This window comes from Biomphalaria glabrata, chromosome 2 (genome assembly GCF_947242115.1).
Source record: "Biomphalaria glabrata chromosome 2, xgBioGlab47.1, whole genome shotgun sequence".
NCBI lineage: Eukaryota > Metazoa > Mollusca > Gastropoda > Planorbidae > Biomphalaria > Biomphalaria glabrata.
This window is the reverse complement of record NC_074712.1, coordinates 19,284,364-19,310,363: the sequence shown is the minus strand read 5'-3', so window position 1 is coordinate 19,310,363 and position 26,000 is coordinate 19,284,364. Positions and strand designations below refer to the sequence as shown.

The 26,000-nt window shown below is 36.0% G+C and overlaps 1 protein-coding gene across 3 annotated transcripts in view; it reads left to right on the top strand.

The window, feature by feature from the left end:
* Positions 1-1,977: 1,977 nt before the first annotated feature.
* Positions 1,978-26,000, top strand: part of LOC106051190 (uncharacterized) — a 118,259-nt gene continuing 94,236 nt past the window's right edge. Inside the window, exon 1 of one of the 3 annotated variants that reach the window (XM_056019567.1) lies at positions 1,978-2,187. In XM_056019567.1, coding sequence (XP_055875542.1) covers positions 2,170-2,187 — 18 coding nt within the window. In that variant the 5' untranslated portion in view covers positions 1,978-2,169. The remainder of the gene's footprint in view (positions 2,188-26,000) is intronic. The other 2 variants (XM_056019569.1, XM_056019566.1) reach the window with 2 other exon arrangements.

Below are 26,000 nucleotides of genomic sequence, written 5' to 3'. Positions count from 1 at the left end.
TTTTAATAACAAGATAATGCACTGTAGATACCTCAGAATATGCATTTTGTTGTCTTTCAATACCAGAAATAGTTCTCGGCGGCGGGGCTCCGCCCCGCGCTGGGGGAACGCTGCGAGCTCCCCCAGTCCCCCTTGCTAGCAAGGGCGGGGAGTCTACAATAAGCAATAAACGTCTTCCGAAAGGGTCAGAATGTAATAAAGATTAATTATGTACACACAAACACACACACATACATATTTTTTTTCCGCCGGTTTTGGGGGGGGGGGCGGGGAGGAATCCCCCAACCCCCCCCCCCCCCGAAAAAAAATCCTGGCTACCCCCATGCTTCAAGGGATCAAAGTTTTTTTAAAAAGGTCATATACTTCTTCATTAATAACTCAAGCTTCATTCATAGATTTGCGCATTGTTAACAACAAATTTTTATCTAAGGTCACAATGGCAAAAGTATCAATGTATTATTATACAATATATTTTCCATTTATTAACTAACTCATGTAATGAAATACTGATTGAAATATTGTTGTTTTTTTATACGAACTACGCTTTAGTTTTAAGTTTTAAAAGAAACGAGCTACAGTTTTGACATATCCTCATTATACACTAGACAGTCTAAATGAGACTAAATAGAGCCCAGATCTAAATATATTGATAATAGATATATTATGAATGTAGAAGTGACCCGCATACGAACGACATAGTACACCATTACCAGGTACCAAATTTAAATGTATAGGCCTACTATTCCTGATCATAACATTGGCCTAGGTCTAGTAATTTTTAGATTAAACGTGCAAAGTTATACGAGTTCTAGTCTATATCTAGATTCTATAGTTATAGATCTAGTTCTAGTAGTTCGAGATCCAGATCTAGTTAGTATGAGAAACGGAAGGGGGAGATATTAATTTTTATTTGCGAGGGAGAAAAGTTTTAATTATTGTCACCCAAGTCATTTCTAGCTCACTACCATATTTATATATGTTTCTGCTCACTACCTAAAGTAGGTCAAGAATTTTTTTTTCGTGTTGCCAATGTATCTAATTTTGCAAGAAGAATAAATCTTTATTAGTTTCTCTTTATTACATGTGGCATTTTATTGATTTTGAATGTATGGATAAGGTAAATGATTATTATTTAAAAAAATATAAGTGTACGAAAAATGAATATATTGTTATAACCTTGCCATGCACAACGCCATCCAAGATAGTACAGAAGGTGCGCACTATTAGAGACAAGACTAAGTCGAATGTTGACAGTCAAAGAATAGAGAACGATTTCTGCCCTAGAGCCGAGATGAAGATGCTGTGTTGAAGGCAGATGTCCTATGTGTTTGTCATGTCTCCATGTAAATAAACATCTAGATCTTGTTGAGTTGCCTCCCTTCAGTTATTACAATATAAAGGCGCAGTGGCTGAGTGGTAAAGCGCTTGGATTCCGAACTGGGTTTCGTATTCCAGTGAAGACAGGGATTTTTCCATTCGGGATCTTCAGTACGCCTTGAGTCCACCCAGCTCTAATTATTTGTACCTGACATTAAATGGGGAAAAGTAAAGGTGGTTGATCGTTATTCTTGCCACATGACACCCTCGTTAACTGTGGGCCATAGAAACAGATGACCTTTACATCGTCACTAGGTTCGAAAGGTGAACTTGACTTAATGAATATATAAAAAACAACACTTGTAATTGAAAAAGTACTTTTATGTTTGATGAGAATTTATTTTGAAAAATGTAAACTTTAAAAGAGAAAAATTAATTTAATTTAATATTTATTTTATATTATAATAGTTATTATTATTATTTTAGTGCCCAATGATTTTTATATAATGATTTTTATATGTTATTACTTTCAACTATGAAAACAAGACTATGGTTTGAATATTCCTGGTCCATTGGTGAATTCGATGGGGGCCGCCTCTGAGTTTGTGTGATAACACAAACCCTCTGTTTAATCTCTTTGTAATCTTGTTTTATTTAAAAACGCGAGTCACACCACGATCTTATCCTGGCTGCAGTGTTTACTAGCAATCATCCTGCACACTAGTCGCTCGTAGACAGACAATCAGCGTGCGCGTGTCTAAACTAATAAATATTATCATTTCTTTCGCTTTCGAAATATAAAATAGCTTTTGAAATCTTTCTCTTGAGATAGTAAATTGTTAAGGCCAGACCATGAGTAGTCAACAATGGGTAAGTGCATTAATAATAACATATAACCTTGTTGAAATTAGTAATATTTGAGGGGAATTCTGTTGAACATAGAGCAAGATAGTAAGAACATGGGAACATTATAATTAGATGACCAAATGTACGGGGAAACAAGAGAACAAGATACAGAAGTCACTAGCTAGTCGACTTGAGACTGGGTCTGAGATATTAGTTCAGTTAACTTAGTATACATATAGAAAGAAGTCAGTTAATTTGATAGTCATTTAGATACAAGTCAGTTAATTTAGTAGTCATTTAGATACAATTCAGTTAATTTGGTAGTAATTTAGATACAAGTCAGTTAACTTGGTAGTCATTTAGATACAAGTCAGTTAATTTTATAGTCATTTAGATACAAGTCAGTTAATTTGATAGTCATTTAGATACAAGTCAGTTAATTTGATAGTCATTTAGATAGAAGTCAGTTAACCTGGTAGTCATTTAGATAGAAGTCAGTTAACCTGGTAGTCATGTAGAGAGAGGTCAGTTAACTTGGCAGTCATGTAGAGAGACGTCAGTTAACTTGGCAGTCATGTAGAGAGACGTCAGTTAACTTGGTAGTCATGTAGAGAGACGTCAGTTAACTTGGTAGTCATGTAGAGAGACGTCAGTTAACTTGGTAGTCATGTAGAGAGACGTCAGTTAACTTGGTAGTCATGTAGAGAGACGTCAGTTAACTTAGTAGTCATGTAGAGATACGTCAGTTAACTTGGTAGTCATGTAGAGAGACGTCAGTTAACTTGGTAGTCATGTAGAGAGACGTCAGTTAACTTGGTAGTCATGTAGAGAGACGTCAGTTAACTTGGTAGTCATGTAGAGAGAAGTCAGTTAATTTGGTAGTCATGTAGAGAGACGTCAGTTGACTTGGTAGTCATGTAGAGAGAAGTCAGTTAATTTGGTAGTCATGTAGAGAGACGTCAGTTAACTTGGTAGTCATGTAGAGAGACGTCAGTTAACTTGGTAGTCATGTAGAGAGAAGTCAGTTAATTTGGTAGTCATGTAGAGAGACGTCAGTTAACTTGGTAGTCATGTAGAGAGACGTCAGTTAACTTAGTAGTCATGTAGAGATACGTCAGTTAACTTGGTAGTCATGTAGAGAGACGTCAGTTAACTTGGTAGTCATGTAGAGAGACGTCAGTTAACTTGGTAGTCATGTAGAGAGAAGTCAGTTAATTTGGTAGTCATGTAGAGAGACGTCAGTTAACTTGGTAGTCATGTAGAGAGAAGTCAGTTAATTTGGTAGTCATGTAGAGAGACGTCAGTTAACTTGGTAGTCATGTAGAGAGACGTCAGTTAACTTGGTAGTCATGTAGAGAGACGTCAGTTAACTTGGTAGTCATGTAGAGAGACGTCAGTTAACTTGGTAGTCATGTAGAGAGACGTCAGTTAACTTGGTAGTCATGTAGAGAGACGTCAGTTAACTTGGTAGTCATGTAGAGATACGTCAGTTAACTTGGTAGTCATGTAGAGAGACGTCAGTTAACTTGGTAGTCATGTAGAGAGAAGTCAGTTAATTTGGTAGTCATGTAGAGAGACGTCAGTTAACTTGGTAGTCATGTAGAGAGAAGTCAGTTAATTTGGTAGTCATGTAGAGAGACGTCAGTTAACTTGGTAGTCATGTAGAGAGACGTCAGTTAACTTGGTAGTCATGTAGAGAGACGTCAGTTAACTTGGTAGTCATGTAGAGAGAAGTCAGTTAATTTGGTAGTCATGTAGAGAGACGTCAGTTAACTTGGTAGTCATGTAGAGAGACGTCAGTTAACTTGGTAGTCATGTAGAGAGACGTCAGTTAACTTGGTAGTCATGTAGAGAGACGTCAGTTAACTTGGTAGTCATGTAGAGAGACGTCAGTTAACTTGGTAGTCATGTAGAGAGACGTCAGTTAACTTAGTAGTCATGTAGAGATACGTCAGTTAACTTGGTAGTCATGTAGAGAGACGTCAGTTAACTTGGTAGTCATGTAGAGAGACGTCAGTTAACTTGGTAGTCATGTAGAGAGAAGTCAGTTAATTTGGTAGTCATGTAGAGAGACGTCAGTTAACTTGGTAGTCATGTAGAGAGAAGTCAGTTAATTTGGTAGTCATGTAGAGAGACGTCAGTTAACTTGGTAGTCATGTAGAGAGACGTCAGTTAACTTGGTAGTCATGTAGAGTGACGTCAGTTAACTTGGTAGTCATGTAGAGAGAAGTCAGTTAATTTGGTAGTCATGTAGAGAGACGTCAGTTAACTTGGTAGTCATGTAGAGAGACGTCAGTTAACTTGGTAGTCATGTAGAGATACGTCAGTTAACTTGGTAGTCATGTAGAGAGACGTCAGTTAACTTGGTAGTCATGTAGAGAGACATCAGTTAACTTGGTAGTCATGTAGAGATACGTCTGTAATTTAGTAGTCATGTAGAGAGACGTGAGTTAGCTTGGTAGTCATGTAGAGAGAAGTCAGTTAATTTGGTAGTCATGTAGAGAGACGTCAGTTAACTTGGTTGTCATGTAGAGAGACATCAGTTAACTTAGTAGTCATGTAGAGAGAAGTAAGTTAACTTGGTAGTCAGGTAGAGAGGTCAATTAACTTCACAGTCATTTAGAGAGACGTCATTGATTCGTTTTACAGTCAACCTAAGAGAGGTGAAGAAAATGGAGTTTTAAGAGAGCAATCATATCACTGCCTGCTGAAGTAACATTATATAATTCAAGCTATAGAGCATACGTTTTTAATTGCGTCTCACCGCCTTGTACTATGCTCCTCATATATATGCATTCATGTTGCACCATTGGTAAGCTGTAAGTTGATGTAAGTAAAGATCACGTGTACCTAATGAAGAGCTCAGCTGATTATGTGTGCTACACAATTCTACAGTCGCAAATAAGAAAGTTATCCACTCTTTGGACTCTGGACTGTAAAGCTGCAGAAAAGCTACGTTACAAGCATTTACAATAAATAAAATTTTTGGTCCTGACCACTCTCTTGTAATAATAATGAACACTAATTTTTTCCACTTGTTGTGGACGATGAAATACGAACAATTTAACCTCTTACCTATATTAAGTACAGGTAAACTAAGCCCCATTTTTAAGATCAAAACCCCAAAATGATTTTTTATTCTCACTTTCTACCAACCACGTATTTGAAAGACATTTTTGAGTCAAAAGAACAAAACAATATTTTTTTTCTTTCGCTAAACACTTTTTTGGTGTGTAACTTTCTTTCGTTCCATTGTGTTATTGAGGTATATTTCTTCATGTGATTTTCTTCTCTCTATATAATGCTTTTGTGGTTTCATGTCTGGTAAAAAGTTTGTAAACGCTATTTCTTTGACACCCAAGCACGGATCAAGCTGAAATTTGCAGTTATTTCTTGTACCTAAAAACACAAAAAATCAATTAAAAAAACAACAACCGATTTGTAAATCAATTATTGGTAATTAATTTTTTTTTTTGGTATCACGAAAAAGGGAAAGAAATTGTACTTGAATGTAGGGGTGAAATAAGCTGAATTAGTCCCCTTCATAGGTCACCACTTTAAAGGTAGTCTGTAAATAACAATAGAACAATATATACAGCAGTGGGGTACGGGAAGACATTGGAAGGGGTACGCGATTACACTCTTCGCAAATGAGCTTGAAAAACCATTTCCTTGATTGAAACAGAATTGAAAGGACAACATTTAACATGAACACAAAATCCATGCCAGATTTGTCGCACGCGGAAAAAGAGCAGTTGTTGAAATTGACTTCAGACTTCTTAACTATAAATAGACGTCCACATCTATCTGATTACAAATGCAACATGTGTGTGTATCCAGTTTAAAAGAAAACAAAATGTTGAAATACACCTTGTTGCCTTTTCCAACTACATATTTACGTAGAACTGGTTTTTCAGCATTTGTAGACATTAAGTAACAAAAAAAAAAAAAAAAGGGAAATGACTATGAGACGTGGAACAGAATGTCAGATCGAAATAATCATGGAACAAAATTAAACGATCTGTCATTTCAGCACAAACAATTGTATTCTTCTCATGCAGCTACATTTAGGAACAAAAAAGGAAGGCGGGGCTCCTCAATTATAGAAGGGCTAGACACATGTCAAATGTTTGGGAAACATTGCTATACAATCTTCTATTTTCATTGGCACCTCACTAGCAGAGTAGTTAGTGTGTCAGTGACGGCTTTAGGGAGAAAGCATAAAATAGCGCTAAACAAAAACAATTGATAAAAATATTTCTATTCGCAGAGATTTATTGTTGTTGGTCTAGATCTATTAAAAATTTAATTACATGACTAATCCAAACTAATTGATACAACTGTTGTTGGCCTCCTTCAGTCGTAGGAACGACTAGGGTTCATCTCGGAAAAAAAATGTATTTGACTGTGGAGCCCTATTTTGGAGAGACACTCCCGTCCACAAATATCGCAGGTCAAGGCGGCTTTCGCTTTGGTGGTAGAGGAGCTGGCCATTTCTCGTAAGGCACGCTTTTCTTCCAAAGCTGAGGCCCATGTTTTTGTCACTGCCCAGAGCTTTCTTGGCCACTGTCTTTTTCCAACGAGTGCGGTCTAAGGCTATGTCTTCCCAAGTTAAGGGAATTTTGGAGAACCAAGTTTTTGTTGAGCCAGACGCAAGTTGCCAGTAAAGTATGATTTTCAGGATGCGATTGTCCTCCATCCGGCGAACATGTCCGAGCCAGCGCAGGCGACGTTGATTGAAGACTGTAAAGATGCTGGGATGGCCCGTTTGTGCAAGGATCTCAGTATTGCACACTCTCTCTTGCCATGTGATATATTTAAGATCCTTCGGAGGCAGCGCAAGTGGAATGAGTTTAGTTTTCTCTCTTGCTTAGAGTAGGTAGTCCATGACTCACCGCCGTACATTAGCGTACTCTGAACGCATGCCCTGTAGACCTCCATTTTGGTCGCTGTTGTGAGCTTCCGGTTTTCCCAAACTCTTGGTCTGAGTCTAGCAAAGATCGATGCAGCCTTCCCTATGCGTTTTTTTTTATCTCCTCTTCTAGAGACAGGTCATCTTGAATTGTAGATCCAAGATAGCAGAATTCAATTATGGCATCCAATTAGCTATCGTCAATTATTCATTGTACCTGACAAGACAAGACATAAATAAAAAAAACAACAACAAAAACAAAACAAAACACAACAGCAATGGGTTTTTTGCTGCACATACAAATTATATATGTGTCCGACGCGAATAGCCCAATTTTTCAGTAAAAGAAATTATAAAAGTCATTTATCTATAGAAGAAGTTACGAAGGTTATATAATATAAAAACCACAGAACTATATATACTACAATAAATATAGGTATTTGCTTTCTATTTACAATTTATTTAGGTAGGTGATGTTTTACTATTACACACCAAGAATCTTAGTTAAGAAAAACTGAGGTTCGTTTTGTTGTGTAACGGTATTTGCTAACACCGTATAGATCTATATTACATCTCTTTATTAGTATAATTAAATCTGTATATTAAATTCTGTAGGAATGGATTGGTAAAATAGTAGATACAGAGCTACTAATTATAAATGACCTTATATATTTATGTTAATAAATTAAGTGGAATAGATCTATTGTTCTAGAACTTTAGAATCTACATATTTTTTGGCATCTCGTACAGTACAGCAGACAAATTTACAAAAGCCGTCAAGTCGCAATAGGTTCTGCGTATATGTATACAGTTCACTCCACTCACGGTTCTGCGTATAATGTAGGCGTATTCATATCACCACATTGGCACATGTGATTCGTAACTGTCGGACTATAAGAAGTCCCTCTATACTAGTCCATACCGGCGTTCGCAAGGACGAACTCATCATTAATCTTCGGAATCAGTGACATTGTCATTAAGTAGACTCTATATCTACATTTCAGATCGAATCTAGTTTAGAAAAAACAAATCCTGCGGGCGCCCATGAGGAGCAAGTACACAATTTTCTATTGGAAGTAATCGACATGTCACCATTATGTCTAATCTTGCCTTTTTGTCCCACATGAAACTGCTTGAGAATGGATAGGAGCGTAGTTGGGCATCTGAGCCTGGCCAAAATCCTCAATTAACCATTGACCGTGTCAAAAGCCTTAGTGAGGTCCATGAAGGCAGCGTATATATAGATTTATATAGTGTACTAGACTTATATCTAGTCTAAAATCAAGACTTTCTAAGACTCTAGATCAGTGATTCCCAAATTGGTCTATATAGACCCCCCAGGGGGTCTGCGAAAGGGAAAAAATAAATTGGGAGTCTACGAGATGTCCACGGGGGTCTACGATAATTGATTTCATTTAAGAAGGTCGTGACTTTAATTTTTACATCCCAATAATGTTATTCTTTCATACACCAATATATTATGTTTACCTAATCCATTAGATATTTATCCTGCTATTCAAACGAAAAATTGTTGTTTTAATTTCTATACTTATTTAAATAGCTTAATTTTGTCTACATGTAACTAGTGATGGGCAAAAGTTAACTAAAAAGTTGCTAACTTTTAGTTTAACTAAAAAAAAAATAGTTAAGGCCAAAGTTTAATTAAAAAAAAATAGTTTAGTTAAAATCCTAGTTTAATTAATTTTTTTTAGTTACAAACTAAAAAGTTTAATTACAAATTTTACAAACTTTTTTAACATACATACCAATAAATATTTAGATCTATGTAATTCGGAGAATATATATAATGAATGAGAGAGAGGAGAATAAACTAGATGGTGCACAGGTCACTAGAAAGCCTTTTGACCTTTACCCTATAATGGTCGCTATTCCCGCCAATTCAAGGTATTTGAAAGGCGAGAAAAATAAACGTGTTCATTATATTTCTAGCAAGTTTCGCTGCTTGATAAATCCTGATAATTCCTTGCTTCTATAGATCTACATTTTGCTGCTTTTTTTTATGTTAAACACCAGTGTGTTCCTGTATAGCTGCAGGCAAAGAATTTTGCTTTACTATAGATTAAAAGAAATGTCGACTCTTTTTATTTTAAAACTTTTTACTAGATAGATCTAAAGTTAGAGTCGAGTGACGTCTATTCTATTAGTATTAGTCTATTACAACTATTTAGTACTATTAGATCTATAGACATAATAGTCTATATTTAATTATTTTAGTCTTAAGTAGAGTCTAGTAACTCTTAGTAGTCTTAGTCTTAGCTCTAAATGTAAATTTAAAATTATACTAATTCAATAATATAGATCTATTAGTTTAGAGATTCTACTATTCTAGAATTAGAGTCAAGATTAGATCTAGATTACTTATTAGGCCTTAAGACCTAAGATGCAAAGATGATAGATCTATAATATTAATGACTATAATAAGCCTACTAATAATAGTATACTAGATCTAATACTAAATTAACTAAATCTAGACTAGATCTGCATCTAGTTCTGATACAATTATAGCCTACTTATATCTACTATCTAGATCTATTAGATCTAGATCTAGATCTAGTATTATCTACTAGAGTATATAGATCTAAATACCCATATCTAGTTATAATCATAATTATAATAATCTAAAATCTCTAGATAGCAGATAGATATATACTAGACTTTAGATTTAGATCTACATCTAGTAGTAGTAGTAACTAGTTTTTCTTAATTATTAAAATATGAATTATTTGATCTAGGTCTAGTAGCTAGATCTAATTCTAGATTCAGATTATATTTCTGATCATTTCGTTTGTAGAGGATATTAGTAATTAGATCCAGAATATTCTAGAGTTAGTTAGCGAGTCAACATGCAGTTTTATCATTACTTCTAGAAAGGTAACTTATATTAGAACTTGGACAATTACTTCTAGAGTCTAATTTCTTTCTATAATACTAGTATCATTATAGTCTAATCTAGTGATTCTATTAAGATCTACATCTATACCATTGTGACAAGTCAAAAACTCGCTGTCAGAGTCACTCAAAATTATCACAGCATTAATTATTATTTTTCATTATTTATTTATTTTATTTTAATTATTTCCCCATCCTACCCCTAAATTATTCACCCGCCACACCTTTTCCGCTCCAGGCTAGACTTAGTTGACCACATTGGAGATAGTTAAGGCGCGTCCTTTCATTTATCTTCCCTTGACCGGGGTAAAGATACACACAGACTCCTTGATCTTATCGCAGGATGTCTGACAGCCGCAGGGGGCACCACCTTGTGTGGAATGCAAGTCACTCCTCCACCCCCCTTTTCTCCTATGTCTCTCTTTGATCTAGGAGACCACGAGGACAAACACGCCCATTGACCTCCCAATGTGCGAATCCCATCTCTTGTCGGACTTCGCCCACGTGTAAGATAATTCTAAGCCTAGGACATTTCCTGTGTCCGCCCACATTCTCCAGGCCTGTATATAAGGTAAATCAAATCAAGTCAGACTCTCTCTCCTTTCTCATTATATCTGAGCTATCGAGTCTGGACTATATCATTTATTCCCCCTCCTAGAGGAATACCTGGTGCCTCCCTCAGGTGTCTGCCTTTTTATCTATTGGATTAATCACCTATTTGCTATCAAGAGTTACCTGCCTCTTTATGTGCTTTGTGCTATTCAGCACTGCACTTGCCTACTGAGATCTACTCAACTCCACTACTCGGCGCTATCGGCATTGCCCGCCTATTCGACAGCCCACCTGTCAAGCTATTAGGTGCGACGTCCCTATACATTCAGATCTGTGTGAGACGTCATAGCTACGCCAACCCTCTGCAACTCACTGGACATATCCTGTCAACTACGCTGCCCACGGCAGATCCGCTCTGCCCGCAGTAACCTTGTGCCCACGGTAGCCGGCCACCCGCCCTACTGTGCCCACTACAGATATTAGATTTTGGGGAGTGAGACTCCACAAGAACTATATCACCGGCGTCCCTCTATCCGCTACAGCGCCACCTCCAGCTGCAGAACCTCAAGCCAGGACACAGCCAGCTGCGACATCAACAGGAAAACCAGCTAAGTCAGAGGACAAAGTGACATACTCTCTTATTAGGTGCAAGAGTGATGATTAAAGCTAGTATTATTTAGAGATAGAAGCAAACCCTCCCCCTTTTTATTCTTATATGTATATTTATGTAAATAAATATTCTTCATTTTTAACTTTTGCATCTATCTTTCATTGCTTTGTCTCGTTGCGTGTCTGCTCCCGATTCATATGCTGATAGGTTGGTGTGTGATAGCTTTAAAAATAATCATCCCCTAGACATAAAACGCGCCAAACACACATCACATTTCCCCACCTGTCACAACCATAAAGACATTTAAATCTTTTTTCATGTGCACAAATAAATGTTTATTACATTTTGCTAGAGATTGGTTGTTGTTTATATTTTTCATGTTTGGCTGTTTCGTCCTTAAAAAAGGTCAAAATAGTTAGTAAAAGTTTAACTAAAGTTTCTTAGTTTAGTTTAACTAATTTTTTCAATTTGTGATTAACTAAAAGTTTAATTACTTTTTTTTTAGTTCAAACTTAGTTTTAGTTTAACTAAAAAAATTTAGTTTAGTTCCCATCACTACATGTAACTAATGTTTCACAAAAATAATGTAGATTTTACAACTTTGATTATTTAAAATTGGGATTCATTCCTTCCTTGTCAAACAAGCGGTTGCCTAAGTGCCCTTTTATGACGATATGAAACTAATTACACTAGAAGATCATTTGAGACAATGCCACCCTGACAAAACAGATGAAGATTTAAAAATCTTTCGAATACTTAAAGATAAATTTCAGAAAAGACCCACAGAATCTCTTAGACATCATATAGAGAAGATGATGGTTTGTGAGCGGCTTACAATATCTCTTTACTTATCGCAAAATACGGAAAACACTATAGATAAAACATTTATTTTACCACCTGTTGTAGTTTTAAAATCTGTTTTACACAAACCTATATCTGATTATTATTAAAAGTATTTCTTTAAGCAACAATATAGTTCATGGACTCATAGGTGGCATGAGTTGTAAAATTAAAAGCTTCTTATGCAATTCTTTTCAAACGAGTTTGGGATCAGGGGCGTCGCAGGCTCTGACAGGGTGTAGTGCTTTGTGTCTGCTCCTTATTTTTTTTCAGGGACGACCCACGAAACCTTTCCCATATTTGATATAGCTGCGAGGCAGCAGAGTTTTGCATTCATTTTTCCTTCTGCTAGGTAGGTAAAAAGCCAAGGTTAATGAGCCCTTCCCGCTCGAAGCTTACTGGTTGAGGTGACAGTTACTAGCTTTCGCTCCTTCTCCTTTTAGTAAAAACAGTTCCCAGCCCCAATATTTGAGCCACACTTGAAAGATCAAGAAATACACGAGAAACTGCTCTTTGCGAAAACTTTTACAATTAAGGCCAATTAATTAATTAATTAACTAATATTTAATGTTTGAAGGACTACTTAATAGAACAAGAAATTCCTATATGAAATATAATATTCATAGCAACAGATGATAAACTTTCTATAAAAAAACAACATATTTCCAGCGTGTTTAGTGATTCCAGTAATAAATATTAATTGTTATTTAATTGGTTTAAATTTGAATTTTATCAATAAAAAAGATAGATTTCTATAACTTACAGTGTCGCTTTAAATTAATTTTTCACTCTTTAACTAACTACAGTTAGAAATTAGTTGTTTTTTTTAAATGTTGATGAATTTAAAAATACAATACAAAATAAGCAGGGGGTCTACCGAAAATCAGAAAACATGGCAAGGGGTCTACGAGACAAAAAAGTTTGGGAACCACTGCTCTAGATCAAGACTGCCTAGAGTACCAATAAATTCTGATTATCTTAGATTCTGTTTCTACTATATTTATAACCTAGACATATTTTCTAGAAGTAGATCTATACTGATTCTATAGTTACAATTGGAATTCAACGTGAATATTTATGATTATATAGATATAAATTATAACTAGATTTGATAGATCTTTGAATATTATGACACTCCCTTTTGCGTGTGTGAGATCAATTTTTCAAAGCAACTATAATTAATGGACTTCATCTAAAACAAGTTCATTCATATATTCACATGCGATTTTTTTATATTTATAAGCTTAGCATTATTTCGGACCAATTCCCAAATCACTAAATTGGAAACCTTGGAGAGGCACCCACTCAGAACAAAAATCCACAAAACTGGCACAAAAAAAAAAACGTCTCAAAAGGATCAATTTCATACATGAATCTCTAAACCTAAAAAAGAAACACCAACTTGAAAAAAATACTCTGGAATCCTCGATACACTATAATGAATCTCCACCTTGGGACGAAAGCCCTCTTCCTACTATAAGGGACCATATTGAAAACATAAAAAGAAAATCTGATTACAGATCAACAGAGCTCAAGGAAATAGTGAACTGTTTTCTACATACCAATTATCCTAGCAATCAGTGGATCAGAGTTTACACGGATGGCTCAACCCATAAAGCCACCACAAATGGAGGAGCTGGAATACTTATCGAATGGCCAGATGGAGGAAAACTAGAAAAATCCATTGCAACTGGAGAGCTCTCTGACAGTCACAGAGCAGAAAGGGAAGCACTAGCACTATCTTCTACCATGCTAGCAAATCATCCAAGTTCCCCTCACAGTCAAATTGACTTTCTAACCGATACGAAAACAACCCTCCAAAGCTTGCAAAACTCTGATTCCTCTTATATTAAAAACCTCCGAACAGCATTTACAAAGCTCAACAACAACAGCAAAAAAACTGTTATTCAGTGGATACCAGCTCATATTACTAGAAGAAAATGAGAAGGCTAACACACTCGCCTAGAGTGGGAGAACTAACTCACTAATAAACTCTGCACTCTATCCAGAAGAATTGAAGAAATTAATCGTAAATAAAATAAATGAGAAGTGGACGAGCTCCCATCCAAATCACAAAAAAGATGACGCTTACTATAAGCTATCCCGACAAGACCAACGTCTAATCTTTCGACTCAGGACCGGACACAACAGAATGCGACAACACATGTACCGGAAGCTCAAAATTGGAACCAGTGAAATCTGCCCATGTGGAGTATCACAAGAGAATGCAGACCACGTCCTCCAAAACTGCTCTCTTTACCAAGAGGCCCGTATAAGACATTGGACTTAAATCACCCCAATAGAATGGAAACTATATGGAGAGCTCCATGATTTGGAAAGCACTGCGCAGTTCATCTCATGTATTGGTCTAGTCATATGAACACTCCAACATAACAATGAGAACGAAGAAGAAGAAGAAGAATTTCGGACCAATGTCTCACAGCGACTGATAAAAGAATTCGAGTATAAACATCAGGAGAAAACACGACCGCTTATTTCAAGAAAACATTAAGAAATTAAAACAGACACAAAATAGACAGTGAGTTTCATAAGACAAGAATATTCACAATTGATTACAGTAACACCTTTTTAAATAATCATTAAAAGTTTTAAAATCATAATTTTTAGCGGCTCCCGTAAGGGGAAAAAGCCGCTATTAGGTTTGTGCAAAATGTCCGTCTGTCCGTCTGTCTGTCTGTCCGTCTGTCCGTCTGTCACACTCAGATCTCGAAAACTAGAAGAGATATGAAAAATATTATTTCATCATTAAATGCGGCTTAAAAAGTTTAGGTTCAACGGCTACTTTTGGTTTTCTAAAAGCAAACCGTTTAATTTATAAAATTAATTATGCAAGCGATTTTTTCATAAAAATACACCAATTCTAAAACAATTACGTAAATATAAGGGAGGCAATGTTACAATATGCTAACAATGATGGACAATTGTTGTGTATTTTCATTATCACTAAGTCAAATATATTTTTAAAATGTACAGGAAATGTTTTTCGTTTAGTACCCCCATCCGAATAAAAGAAGATTATTTTTGTGCGTTTTGTCTGTTGGTCGGTCTGTCCGTCACGATTAGATTAACAAATAACACTAGAGGCTATTGTAAATCTGATTTAACCTTTTCTTTTTAAATCAGAAATATTGCAATAGTTTTAAGTATCTATAATAGATTGTTCCGGATGTTTTGTGAAAAACAAATCAATGCCAATGAATATTTGTTTGCTCTTCTAACTTATATTAGATTTTATTTCCATGCTTAAACGTTGCAAGAAACACATGATCTTTAATATATCGTTCCGGTTTTTTAATGTAAATAGCATATAAATGCTAAATAAAAATATCTATACTGATTTATATTTCATTAACTATAAAGTTGTTCCGGATCTTGTTTTATAAAAAAATAAATTATGTCAAATGATTGTTTGAAATCGCATAATTGACTAATATTACACTTATGTTCTTTGACACTACGTCACTATAGTTTATTTATCAATATCAATTGTTCCGAATTTTTAACTTAAAACAAATTTATGTCAAATAATTTTTTTTTTTCAAAAATATCGACAATAGGTTATTCAGGGTTTTAAAATAAGAAAGTAATTTACTAGAAACGATGATTGAAAATCACTTTTTAGACTTATTTTACAGTTAATTTTTTTGCCGAAACATAATAAAGGTTGTTTAATCGGTAAAGCATGTTCCGGATTTTGTTTCGAAAAAGAAATCGACCTACATTACCTTAATTTTCTTACAAATCGTCGCCAAAAATGATCCGAATTTGATATGAAAAATCTAATAACGCTAATAAATGTTTCAAATCCATCTTCTAATAAATAAAACAAATAATTTTCTCATTTACGAAAATTGTTTGTTCCGGATTTTTTATGAAAAATAGTTTAACTCTATTTATGTAAAATCGCACTTCTCTCTTACACTACATTTAACTTTCTAACCAAAACGTTAGAAAATCTAATTATCGTTGATATTATGCTCCGATTTTTAAGGAAAACAACTTCGTAACACCAAAGTATGGTTTGAAAAAATCTCCATAAGACTATGGTACATCTAATTTTCATAACAGACCATCCCACAAATTTAATAAACGGCATTTGATTAATCTGGAATTCTTATTTTCTCTCATAAATATATATAAACATCCGGAACAATCTATTATAGAAACTTAAAGCTAATGCGATGTTTCGGAAGGGAAATTAATTTTAATCAGATTTTCAATAGCTTTTAGGCTTTTTTTTTCTCGCTATTAACATAACGGACAGACAGACTGACAGACAAAACAAAAAAAAAGCGTCTTTAATCCTTTTATATATATATATATATATATATTAGGTCTAACTAGTCCATCAAATGAAATGCTAAAAGATCTCACTCGGTGCACCAATGTCTATGAACACTCGACAAGCTGCTCGTATAGATGACATTTTTTAGTCTAACTAGGACGTGTGACGTAATGGAATTTTTTTCCTTTGACGTCATATGGAGTTAATTCTTTAAATGAAATGCTAAACGATCTCACTCGGTGCTACAATGTCTATGAACACTCGACAAACTGCTCGTATAGATGACATTTTTTAGTCTAACTAGGCCGTGTGACGTAGTGGATTTTTTTCCTTTGACGTCATATTGAATAAGTTCTTTTAATGCTAAAACAACTCGGTATAGTAATGTTTATTAAACCTCGTAATGTGACTCGCATTTTAAAGACATAATAGTTAGATTTAGATCTAATCTAGATTTTTTGCACTAGATCTAGATTTTTTTACACTAGAGCTAGATTTTTTCCACTAGATCTAGATTTTTTTTTCTTACACTAGAGATAGATTATTAAAACTAGATTTAGATTTAAGTTCTAATTAAAATCATTATAGAATCTAGATCTAGAATTTGTTGGTCTAGTTTAGAATGTTTGTTGTTTTACATGGACGACGGGGGATAGGAACGGGCAGGGTTTGAACCTGGAACCATCGATGAATCCAAACGACAGTCCAGCGCGCAAACCGCACTACCAGACAGCCATAATTTAGACTAGATCAAGATCTATAATTTAAATTTCTAGGCTTAAAGTGTAGATTTTTATTTCTAAAGTCTAGATTGTCAATATGTCAATATTGCAATGTTATAAAATACTAAAACTAATGTACTATTTTAATATTTCATATTGCAATTAGTCTATTAATTGATTATCTAGTGTTTTTTTATATAAATCTTATCTAAATTATATCTACATTATCCCAAATATATATTTTAGATCTAGATCTAGTAGATATAGATATTAAGAGTGCTAAATTAGTAGTTTAATTTAGGTAGATCTTTATCCTCATTCTAGTTCCATTTAAATGAAAATGGTCAATTATCTAAAATCGCTCTTCTGACATATTGTACATATCCGGTAGTTGTCATTCCGTAATGTGTAGGTATATTATCAGTAGTAGGCTATTAGTTTGTAACCAGTTTGTCATTAGATTAAGAGCAATGCCTGGTCATGCGGGTAGCGCGCAGGACTGATTATCTCTACGGTCTCGGTTTCATACCCTGCTCTATGCCATCCTCAGTCGACCATTGAATATGCGGATCCGACAGGGATCCGTATCGCACGGGGGCCGCCTCTGAGTTTGTGTGGCAACACAAACTCTCTTTGTAATCTTGTTATTTTTACAATTATTTTTGTTTATGAAATTGTGTATCGGAAAATGCCATGTACTTGAAGTAAGTTAGTCCTTAAAAAAATACACAGGTCTTGGATAAAAGACTCAACAAATAAGATACTGTTAATGCGTAGTTTCACGCGCTAGTTTCAGGTCTTTTTTATTTTTATAGCCTCTATCGGGTTTTATCCCAACTACGCGTATTTTTGTGCAGATTTTTTTTCTCTGTCAGGCACACTTAAAATTATAGCATAATAATGTCAGCAGGGTGGGGGTTCTTGGAGGTTCAATTTAGTGACTGATTTTTATCTTTGATTTTTTTTTTTAGGTGAGATTTCAATACTAAACCATCACTTGCCCCAGCACAACCAACGCCTACCAGGGGGTTTTGAGTTTAAAACCCCCAACTAGGGGGTTCGAGTTTAAAACCCCCTAACAGGGGGGGGGTTTCGAGTTTAAAATTCCCTACCAGGGGTTTTTACAGTTAAATCCCCCTCTTCTATAAAAAAAAAATGCAAACGACAACCCCCAAATTCCAAGAGCACAGTTAATGAAGATTTTGATTTTAAAACCCCTCCAAAAATTTAGGATAAACCCCTCTTCAATATAAAAAAGCAAATTACTCACTCAAAATTCTATGAGCGTAGCCAAAAGGGTTTTGAGTTTACCCCCCTCCTCTTCGGTAGGGTTTGAAGCTAAAAAATACCTCTTCAATATAAAAAAGCAAATTACGCACTCAAAATGTTATGAGCTTAGTCAAAGGGGTTCTGAGTTTAAATTCCCTTCCAGTGAAGTTTGAAGCTAAAAAAGAACTCTTCAATATATAAAAAAAAGCAAATTGCTCTAAAATCTATGAGCGTAGCGAAAGGGGTTATGAGTTTAAACCCCCGCCAGCGGGGTTTGAAGCTAAAAAATATATCTTCAGTGTAAGAAAAAAAAGCAAATTACGCACTCAAAATGCGATGAGCGTTGCCAAAAGGGGTTTTGAGTTTAAACCCTACTTCAGAGGGGTTTGATGCTAAAATATACCTCTTCAATATAGCCAATCCAATTGGGGGTTTTGAGTTTAAACCCCTTATCTTATCTTATCTTATCTTATCTTATATAATACAGACGTTACTTCAAAAAAGAAGATGATTACGTCCTACGCGTCATGCATTTAGTCAGGCTAATTAACTAATGACTTAAATTCTGCCAAGTCACTGGTTTTCCTGGCTAGCTCAGGCAACCCATTCCACGCTCTAATAGCACTAGGGAAGAAGGAGTATTTGTACAAATTTGTCCTAGCATATGGGATGAGGAATGTGCCTTTATCTTTGTGTCTTTCAGAGTATTTTATTACATTTTGTTTTTGTATTTGAAGATTATGGTTCAGTGTTTTATGTATGATTGCTACTTTACTTTTGAGCCTTCTGTCCTGAAGGATTTCTAAATTTAGTGATTTTACTAAAGGTGTTACTCTAGTCAAATGTGAATATTCGTTTGTTATGAATCTCACTGCTCTATTTTGTGTCTGTTCCAGTTTCTTAATGTTTTCTTGAGTTGAGGGGTCCCAAACGGAGAATGCATATTCTGTTATTGGCCTAACCAAGGTTAAATAACATTTTAGTTTTATGTTCTTATTTGATTTATAGAAATTTCTTTTAATAAATCCTAATGCCTTGTTTGATTTTTTTGTAGACAGTTTTTCATTTATTATAACACCTAGGTATTTTGCGTTTTTAGTCTGTTTTACTGGTTTGCCATGAGTAAGATAAATGGAATTAATTTGTTTTAGTTTTTTTGTTACTCTTAACAACTGACATTTTTCTGGGTGGAAAGACATGCTCCAATTTGATTCCCATTTCTGTAATTCATCTAATTCTCTTTGTAAATTATCTGTGTCTTGTGTTGTTTTTATTGTTCTATATATTATGCAATCGTCTGCAAATAACCTGACTTTTGTTCCTGAAGTAATGCAATTTGGTAAATCATTTATGTAAATTAAAAATAGTTGTGGACCCAAGACTGTTCCTTGAGGTACACCTGAGTTTACTCTCCTACAGATGGTTTTTTTTAAAGTTTAAAACCCCTCCAGATGGTTAAGAGTCTAAGATCCCCCTACAGAGCATTTTGTGGAAAACTTCTATCTTCAATTATATTCTAAAGCAAACTACAGTTACTAAATTCTATTATCGTAGCTGAATGGGGTTTTGAATTTAAAAAAAACTCCAGATATATTTTAGTTTAAAACCTCCAACAGATGATTTTGACGATAAAACTTCTTTTTTCGATATAAAATCTAAAGCAAACTACAGTCACTTGATTCCAAGAGCGTATTCAAGAGATGTTACACATTTCTACTAGTGGCGGGGCTTAATTTATAAAGTGCAGTGAATAGTCATCTGCCGAAATTGAAAAACACTAAATATGGCTCAACAAAAATGGCTAAGACAGATTTTAGAAGTCAGTTATAGAGATCGGGTCCAAATCAAGGAAATCCTTTGCCGAACTGGGAGTCGACCCCTTAGTAAGATTATGACAGAGCGTCGCATGAGGTTTTCGGGACATGTTCTCCGACAAAATGAATTACGCATAAGAAGAGTTGCGATGACATCCTAGTACAACTTGACGCCACACATTCATGGAGGTCCTCATGGCAGGTTGGAAGAGGCTTCAGACATTACCAGTGACAGATTTTTATGGAAACAGCTTGACGGCAAATGCGCCGAACGGCGCGGGAGGGTCTAAGTCAATAAGAAAAGCACATTAGGTTTTTGAAATAAAACTTTTTAATAGCAGGAAAATGCACTGTAGATACCTCAGAATATGCATTTTGTTAACTTTCAATACCAGAAATAGTGCTTGGCGGCGGGGCTCCTAGCGCTCCCCCAGACACCTTGCTATTAATGGCGGGGATTCTACAATTTTCCCACTAACTCCAGGAAGAACCTATTCTAGGGCAAAGTAAAGAATGAAGGGTAAGAATGTAATAAAGATTATGTACACACTCACACACATAAATAAAAAAAATTCGAGGGGGAGGGTCGGGGGGGGGGGGAGAAAAAAATCCAACCCCCAAAACCCTCCCCGAAAAAAAATCCTGGCTACGCCCATGATATATATATTTGGATTTAGTCCCCTTAAAACACGTTCTGACAGGTTTTTTTCTCCCATTTCCCATTCTCGGATCAAGTTGAAATTTTGCATAATAATTCATAGTTGATGACAATACCCGAATCAATTCAAAAAATAACCAATTAGTTAATTAGTTATTAATTAATTTTCTTTTCTATAGCAGAAAGTGAGATAAACCCTGCAATTTTCAGACAAATCGTATTCTTTTTCTTTTCTATTGCTTGTTTTTCTGTTACAGTTCCTGTCAAAAAAGGCAGTACTTAAAAAAAAAAAGGTTGACACGTGTCGATACGGCTGTCAAATATAAGTGTCATAAAAATGGAGGAATTCTTGGCCAATACGCCATAAATGATTTTCGCCGTAACGGGAAAAAACTCAAGGTTGAAATTGTTCGAAGGGCATGGTAGTTTTCAGATAACACCGTGCCGGTTTAATTGCCGTACACTTGTCACTGAACTCCAGTGTCCATACTTGCCGTACACTTGTCACTGAACTCCAGTGTCCATACTTGACCAGTTGAACTACGAGTCTAAATGAATGCTTGTTTTCAGTCTATAATAGAGCTATGAGAGAGTTGTGTTTTCAGTTTATTTTGCCTAAGTATGACCTTTTTAGGGGGCGCGGTGGTCGAGTGGTTAAGCGCTTGGCTTCTGAACCTGAGGTCCTGGGTTCGAATTCCGGTGAAGACTGGGATTTTTAATTTCGGGATTTGTAGGGCGCCCCTGAGTCCAACCAACTCTAATGGGTACCTGACTTTAGTTGGGGAAAGTAAAGGTGTTAGGTCGTTGTGCTGGCCACATGACACCTTATTCTTTAACCGTTGGCCTAAGAAACAGATGACCTTAACATCGTCTACCCCATAGATCGCAAGGTTTGAGAGGGGAAACATTTTACTTTATATGGCCTTTTTGGTTTTCATTGCACTGTGAGAATGGTTGAGAGTGATTCTGAACACATTAGTACGTTGGTCGAGGACAGAGTTCTGCTATGGTACATAACATTATTCTAAAAACACCACACGGCTATGAGCAAAGTTTCATCTTTGATATTTGCCTTGATACGCATTTTGAAGCATTTATTTTGTAAATGTCTTAGAATATGAAACAATGTCTTTTACCTACAACCTTTACATTTTTGAAACACTGTTATTTGACTTAGTTAATATTGAAACATGGATTTGTAGCTTCTCAGCAAACCTATTTATTGTGACTTGAAAAAGTGAATTGACCGCCCCCATTGTCAAGACGTGGCGCCTCGATTTTTTGATGTATGTTTGTTTGCGAATAGGAAGGGGGTCGGAAGCATGCCAATATTATGATCTCCGGTGTGAATCCGACCTTATATAGCTTCTATGTTTTACACGGTTCTTTCAGAATGGAAGATTATTACATCCAAACCCAATACTTCAACAGCTAGTGACGGACAGGGTTAGAACTCGGGACCATTGACACGACAGTCCAGAGGATATACCAAATGGCCAGCCAGCCATCCAAAGTTCGCAAAATGCATTCATGAAATAGTCATTTTTTTTAATTTGGTGTGTGTGTGGGGCAGGTGGGGGAAGAATGTATTCTACATATACTATAGCATAGAGTATTAAAAGAAAAGGTCATTGTAAAAAGTTTTGTGTTTGATAAATAATGATCAAAACTTCTTGCCTAAAAAGCTGGGGCCAATAAGATCCGCGATAAAGATCCGCGATAAAAAGACTGCGCTAAAATGGGAATGGAGAGGGGTAAAATCTTTCATTTTAATTTCATTCTGATATTATTTCTGAAAATATTGAAACCTGCTTTGGTTGACCAGGAGCAGATTTTGAGTTTTGTTTCCACACAAACTGTCTTTGTAACCTTGTTTATTATTGGGTTCCAGCAAACAGCAGAAAACAGAAACTCATTGCCAATTTCAAATGGCAACTATTGTTTTGCTTTAGTTTTTTTTTTATTGGAAAAGGGATGTCACGTTGTAGATTATCTTGATCTGTATCACACCATCAATGATCGTGATTGCCGAGGATTCTAAAGTTGTCAGTTGATAAGATGATCATTTAGAAATTGCTAGTTGATAGGATGATCATATAGAAGTTGCCAATTGATAAGAGGGTCATCTAGATCTAGGAGTTATTATTTGACAATACGATCCAAGTATGTTCTATATTCAATAAAGAAACCTCTTCGTCTAAAAACAATTACTTTAATTCAGAACTTGAAAAAGCTATTCACAAATAATTACAATGGTTAAATGTATTTGAATATAATAACTGATCTACACAATAATATAACTGAGTCCTAATACAAAAGGTACATGTTCTCTATCTCACGTTTCATACAAGATTGATGTTATCACTAACACGTTCCAAAACAAGACTGATTAAAAAAATATAGAAATTTACAAAGCTTTGGGCGTTTTGCCATGTGACTCGTATCTCATTGCCGCTTGGTTGAAATCTGACCAATAAATGCAGCAACAATCAACAATTAACATTTCGAAGCCAATCATATACATTCTGAAACTGAATGTAAATGCATGCCTGGTTTTACCCGAGCCAGCTCAACTTCTGCCGATAAGCTAATAGACTGTTGCTAAATATAGATACAGTGTACGTGACACACACACATATATATATATATATATATATATATATATATATATATATATATATATATGTGTGTGTGTGTGCTGTTCGCGCATTTATGCATAGGGTTAGGGTTTTCTTGGGCGTTAGGGTTGGGGTTTGGAAAAAAATCGCCCCCACTCCCACTCCAAAGCTCTGGATCCACTAGTGCTTGGAGCTGACACACATCAGACGTAGACAATGGACCAAACCTTCAAGTCTACAAAAGATTGGTGTGTTCATGTACATATATATTTTTTTTTTTTCAAATCAATAGAACTCAATTTTGAATGCTAAGAAACCTTTGAGTCGTGTGTGGGAGAATTCCTTCTGAAGTAATTTTTGTCCAAATAAATTTTTTTGACGTCATTCGAAACAATTTCAATTATAAAAAGACGTAAGCCAAATTTTAAGAAATGTAATGGGAAATGTTTTCCTAACTATAAATATTCATGTCTCGTACCGTGGCCACTACATAGCAGTCGCAGCGCAAACCTGTGTGTCATCAGTCCTAGTGTGTCAAATCGCCGTACTGGAGTCATGGACTCTAATCTACTACGTCGCATAGGACGCACATTTTTGTTACTCAAATCACGACTAGATAGCGAGGTATTCCGAAATATTCGTCGACTTGGCATCGGGCGTAAACTGCCGACAGTTCGTGGGTCTAGGGCTGGGCGTCTTATTCGCCTATGGTATAACCCATCGCAATTCAACTCAACCGATACTTGTCACACAGTTTCCAGGACTCTTAACTGTGTTGTTAACCCCACCCCTACCCCTGTCATTTCTTCAACGACAGAGTTCAGCAGTTCCCTAAAAAACTGTGTTGTTAACAACCCCACCCCTATTGCTCCTCACACAACAGAGGTCAGATGTCCCCATCAAAAACCTATAATTCGTGATATAACTCCTCCGGTGTCTTCAAAATGTGCTACGCCTCTGGTGACTACATCCTCCAGTCTGCTTAAAATAATGCACCTGAACGCCCAGTCATGCAGTAACAAAGCTCTTGAGCTTGCAGACACCATCACTGATGATAGCTACGACATCGTTTTCCTTAGTGAGACATGGTTTAAAGAAGTTGGTGATGAGCCAAGAACCACTGAGCTAACGCCACCAGGCTTTATTTTAAAGAGTCTCCCTCGAAAAACAGGCAGCGGAGGTGGTCTAGCAATACTGTACAGAGATAGTCTAGCCAAGTATGTAACAATAAGACCTGACAGCTCAACGTACACCACCTTTGAGATGTGCCAGTTTCGCCTTTCCCACCACAGTAGAACACGGACTTTTATTTGCCTGTACCGCCCACCACCAAGCAAGAGAAATAAATTGAGAAAAAAAGTTTTCATCGAAGAGTTTCAAGACCTCCTTGACAGTCACATATCAACAAAAGATCTATTTGTCATAGGCGATGTGAACTTGCATTTTGACAGTGAAAATGAGACCTACGCGATGTCGCTGAAAAATGCGCTAAAGGATCGCAACTTACACCAACTGATAAATGTTCCGACACACATCAAAGGCCATACTCTTGACTGGATTGTTACAAATGTAAGTGAGCTTATAGCCAAACTCAATCTCTCAGACCGCGGCTTGTCAGATCATTTTCTTGTACACTTTGAAATGCGCCTATCAAAAGCAAAAAAGCCAAAGAAAAACGTGACTTTCCGTAAACTTAAAGGCATAGATATTGCCTTCTTCAAAATGGACGTGACCTCTTTGCTGTTGCAACAGAGCAACACAGACGTTCTCAGCAATTACAATTCTTGCTTGAAAAAGTTGATGGACAGCCATGCACCTCTTGTCACTCGTACAGTCTCAGTTAGGCCATCTGCACCCTAGTTGACGGAAGACATAAAGACTGCCAAACTTATTCGCCGACGTGCCGAACGTACATTTCAAAAGACAGGTCTGACGATACATCGACAAATATACATACTAGAAAAAAACCAAGGTTAACCGTATGATTAGAGACGCAAAAGCTAGTCATATTCGACAAAAAATCGAAACTTCTAATTCTTCAAAGGAGCTATTTAGGATCGCCGCTGAAATGTTAGGGGGAGCAAATAACGAACGTTTGCCGTCATCTATCCCAGTATCTGAACTTCCTGATTCCTTCAATAGATTCTTCATTGGGAAGATTGAGCAGATTAGAAATGACATGCCATCCCTCTCATCACAGCTTGACCACTCTCCAATTTTTCAAAATACTCCTTTTTGCGAGTTTCAGCGTGTATCTGAAGATTATGTCAAAAGTACTATTTTAAAGATGCCAAATAAGTCATGTGACCTTGATCCTATTCCAACTTCCTTGCTCCTTGAATGTTTAGATGAGCTTGTACCTACAATTACTAACATTGTGAACTCTTCACTGACTTCAGGCATTGTACCACAGCAATTTAAGCATGCACTTGTCAGACCCTTATTAAAGAAATCCAGTCTTGACCCGGAAAGTCTAAAAAACTATCGCCCGGTATCAAATCTTCCCTTCCTGTCAAAGCTTCTGGAGCGCATCGTGTTAGCGCAAATTCTTTCTCATCTTGAACAGTATTGTCTCTTGGAAGAATTTCAATCTGCATATAAGAAGTGCCGTAGCACAGAGACAGCA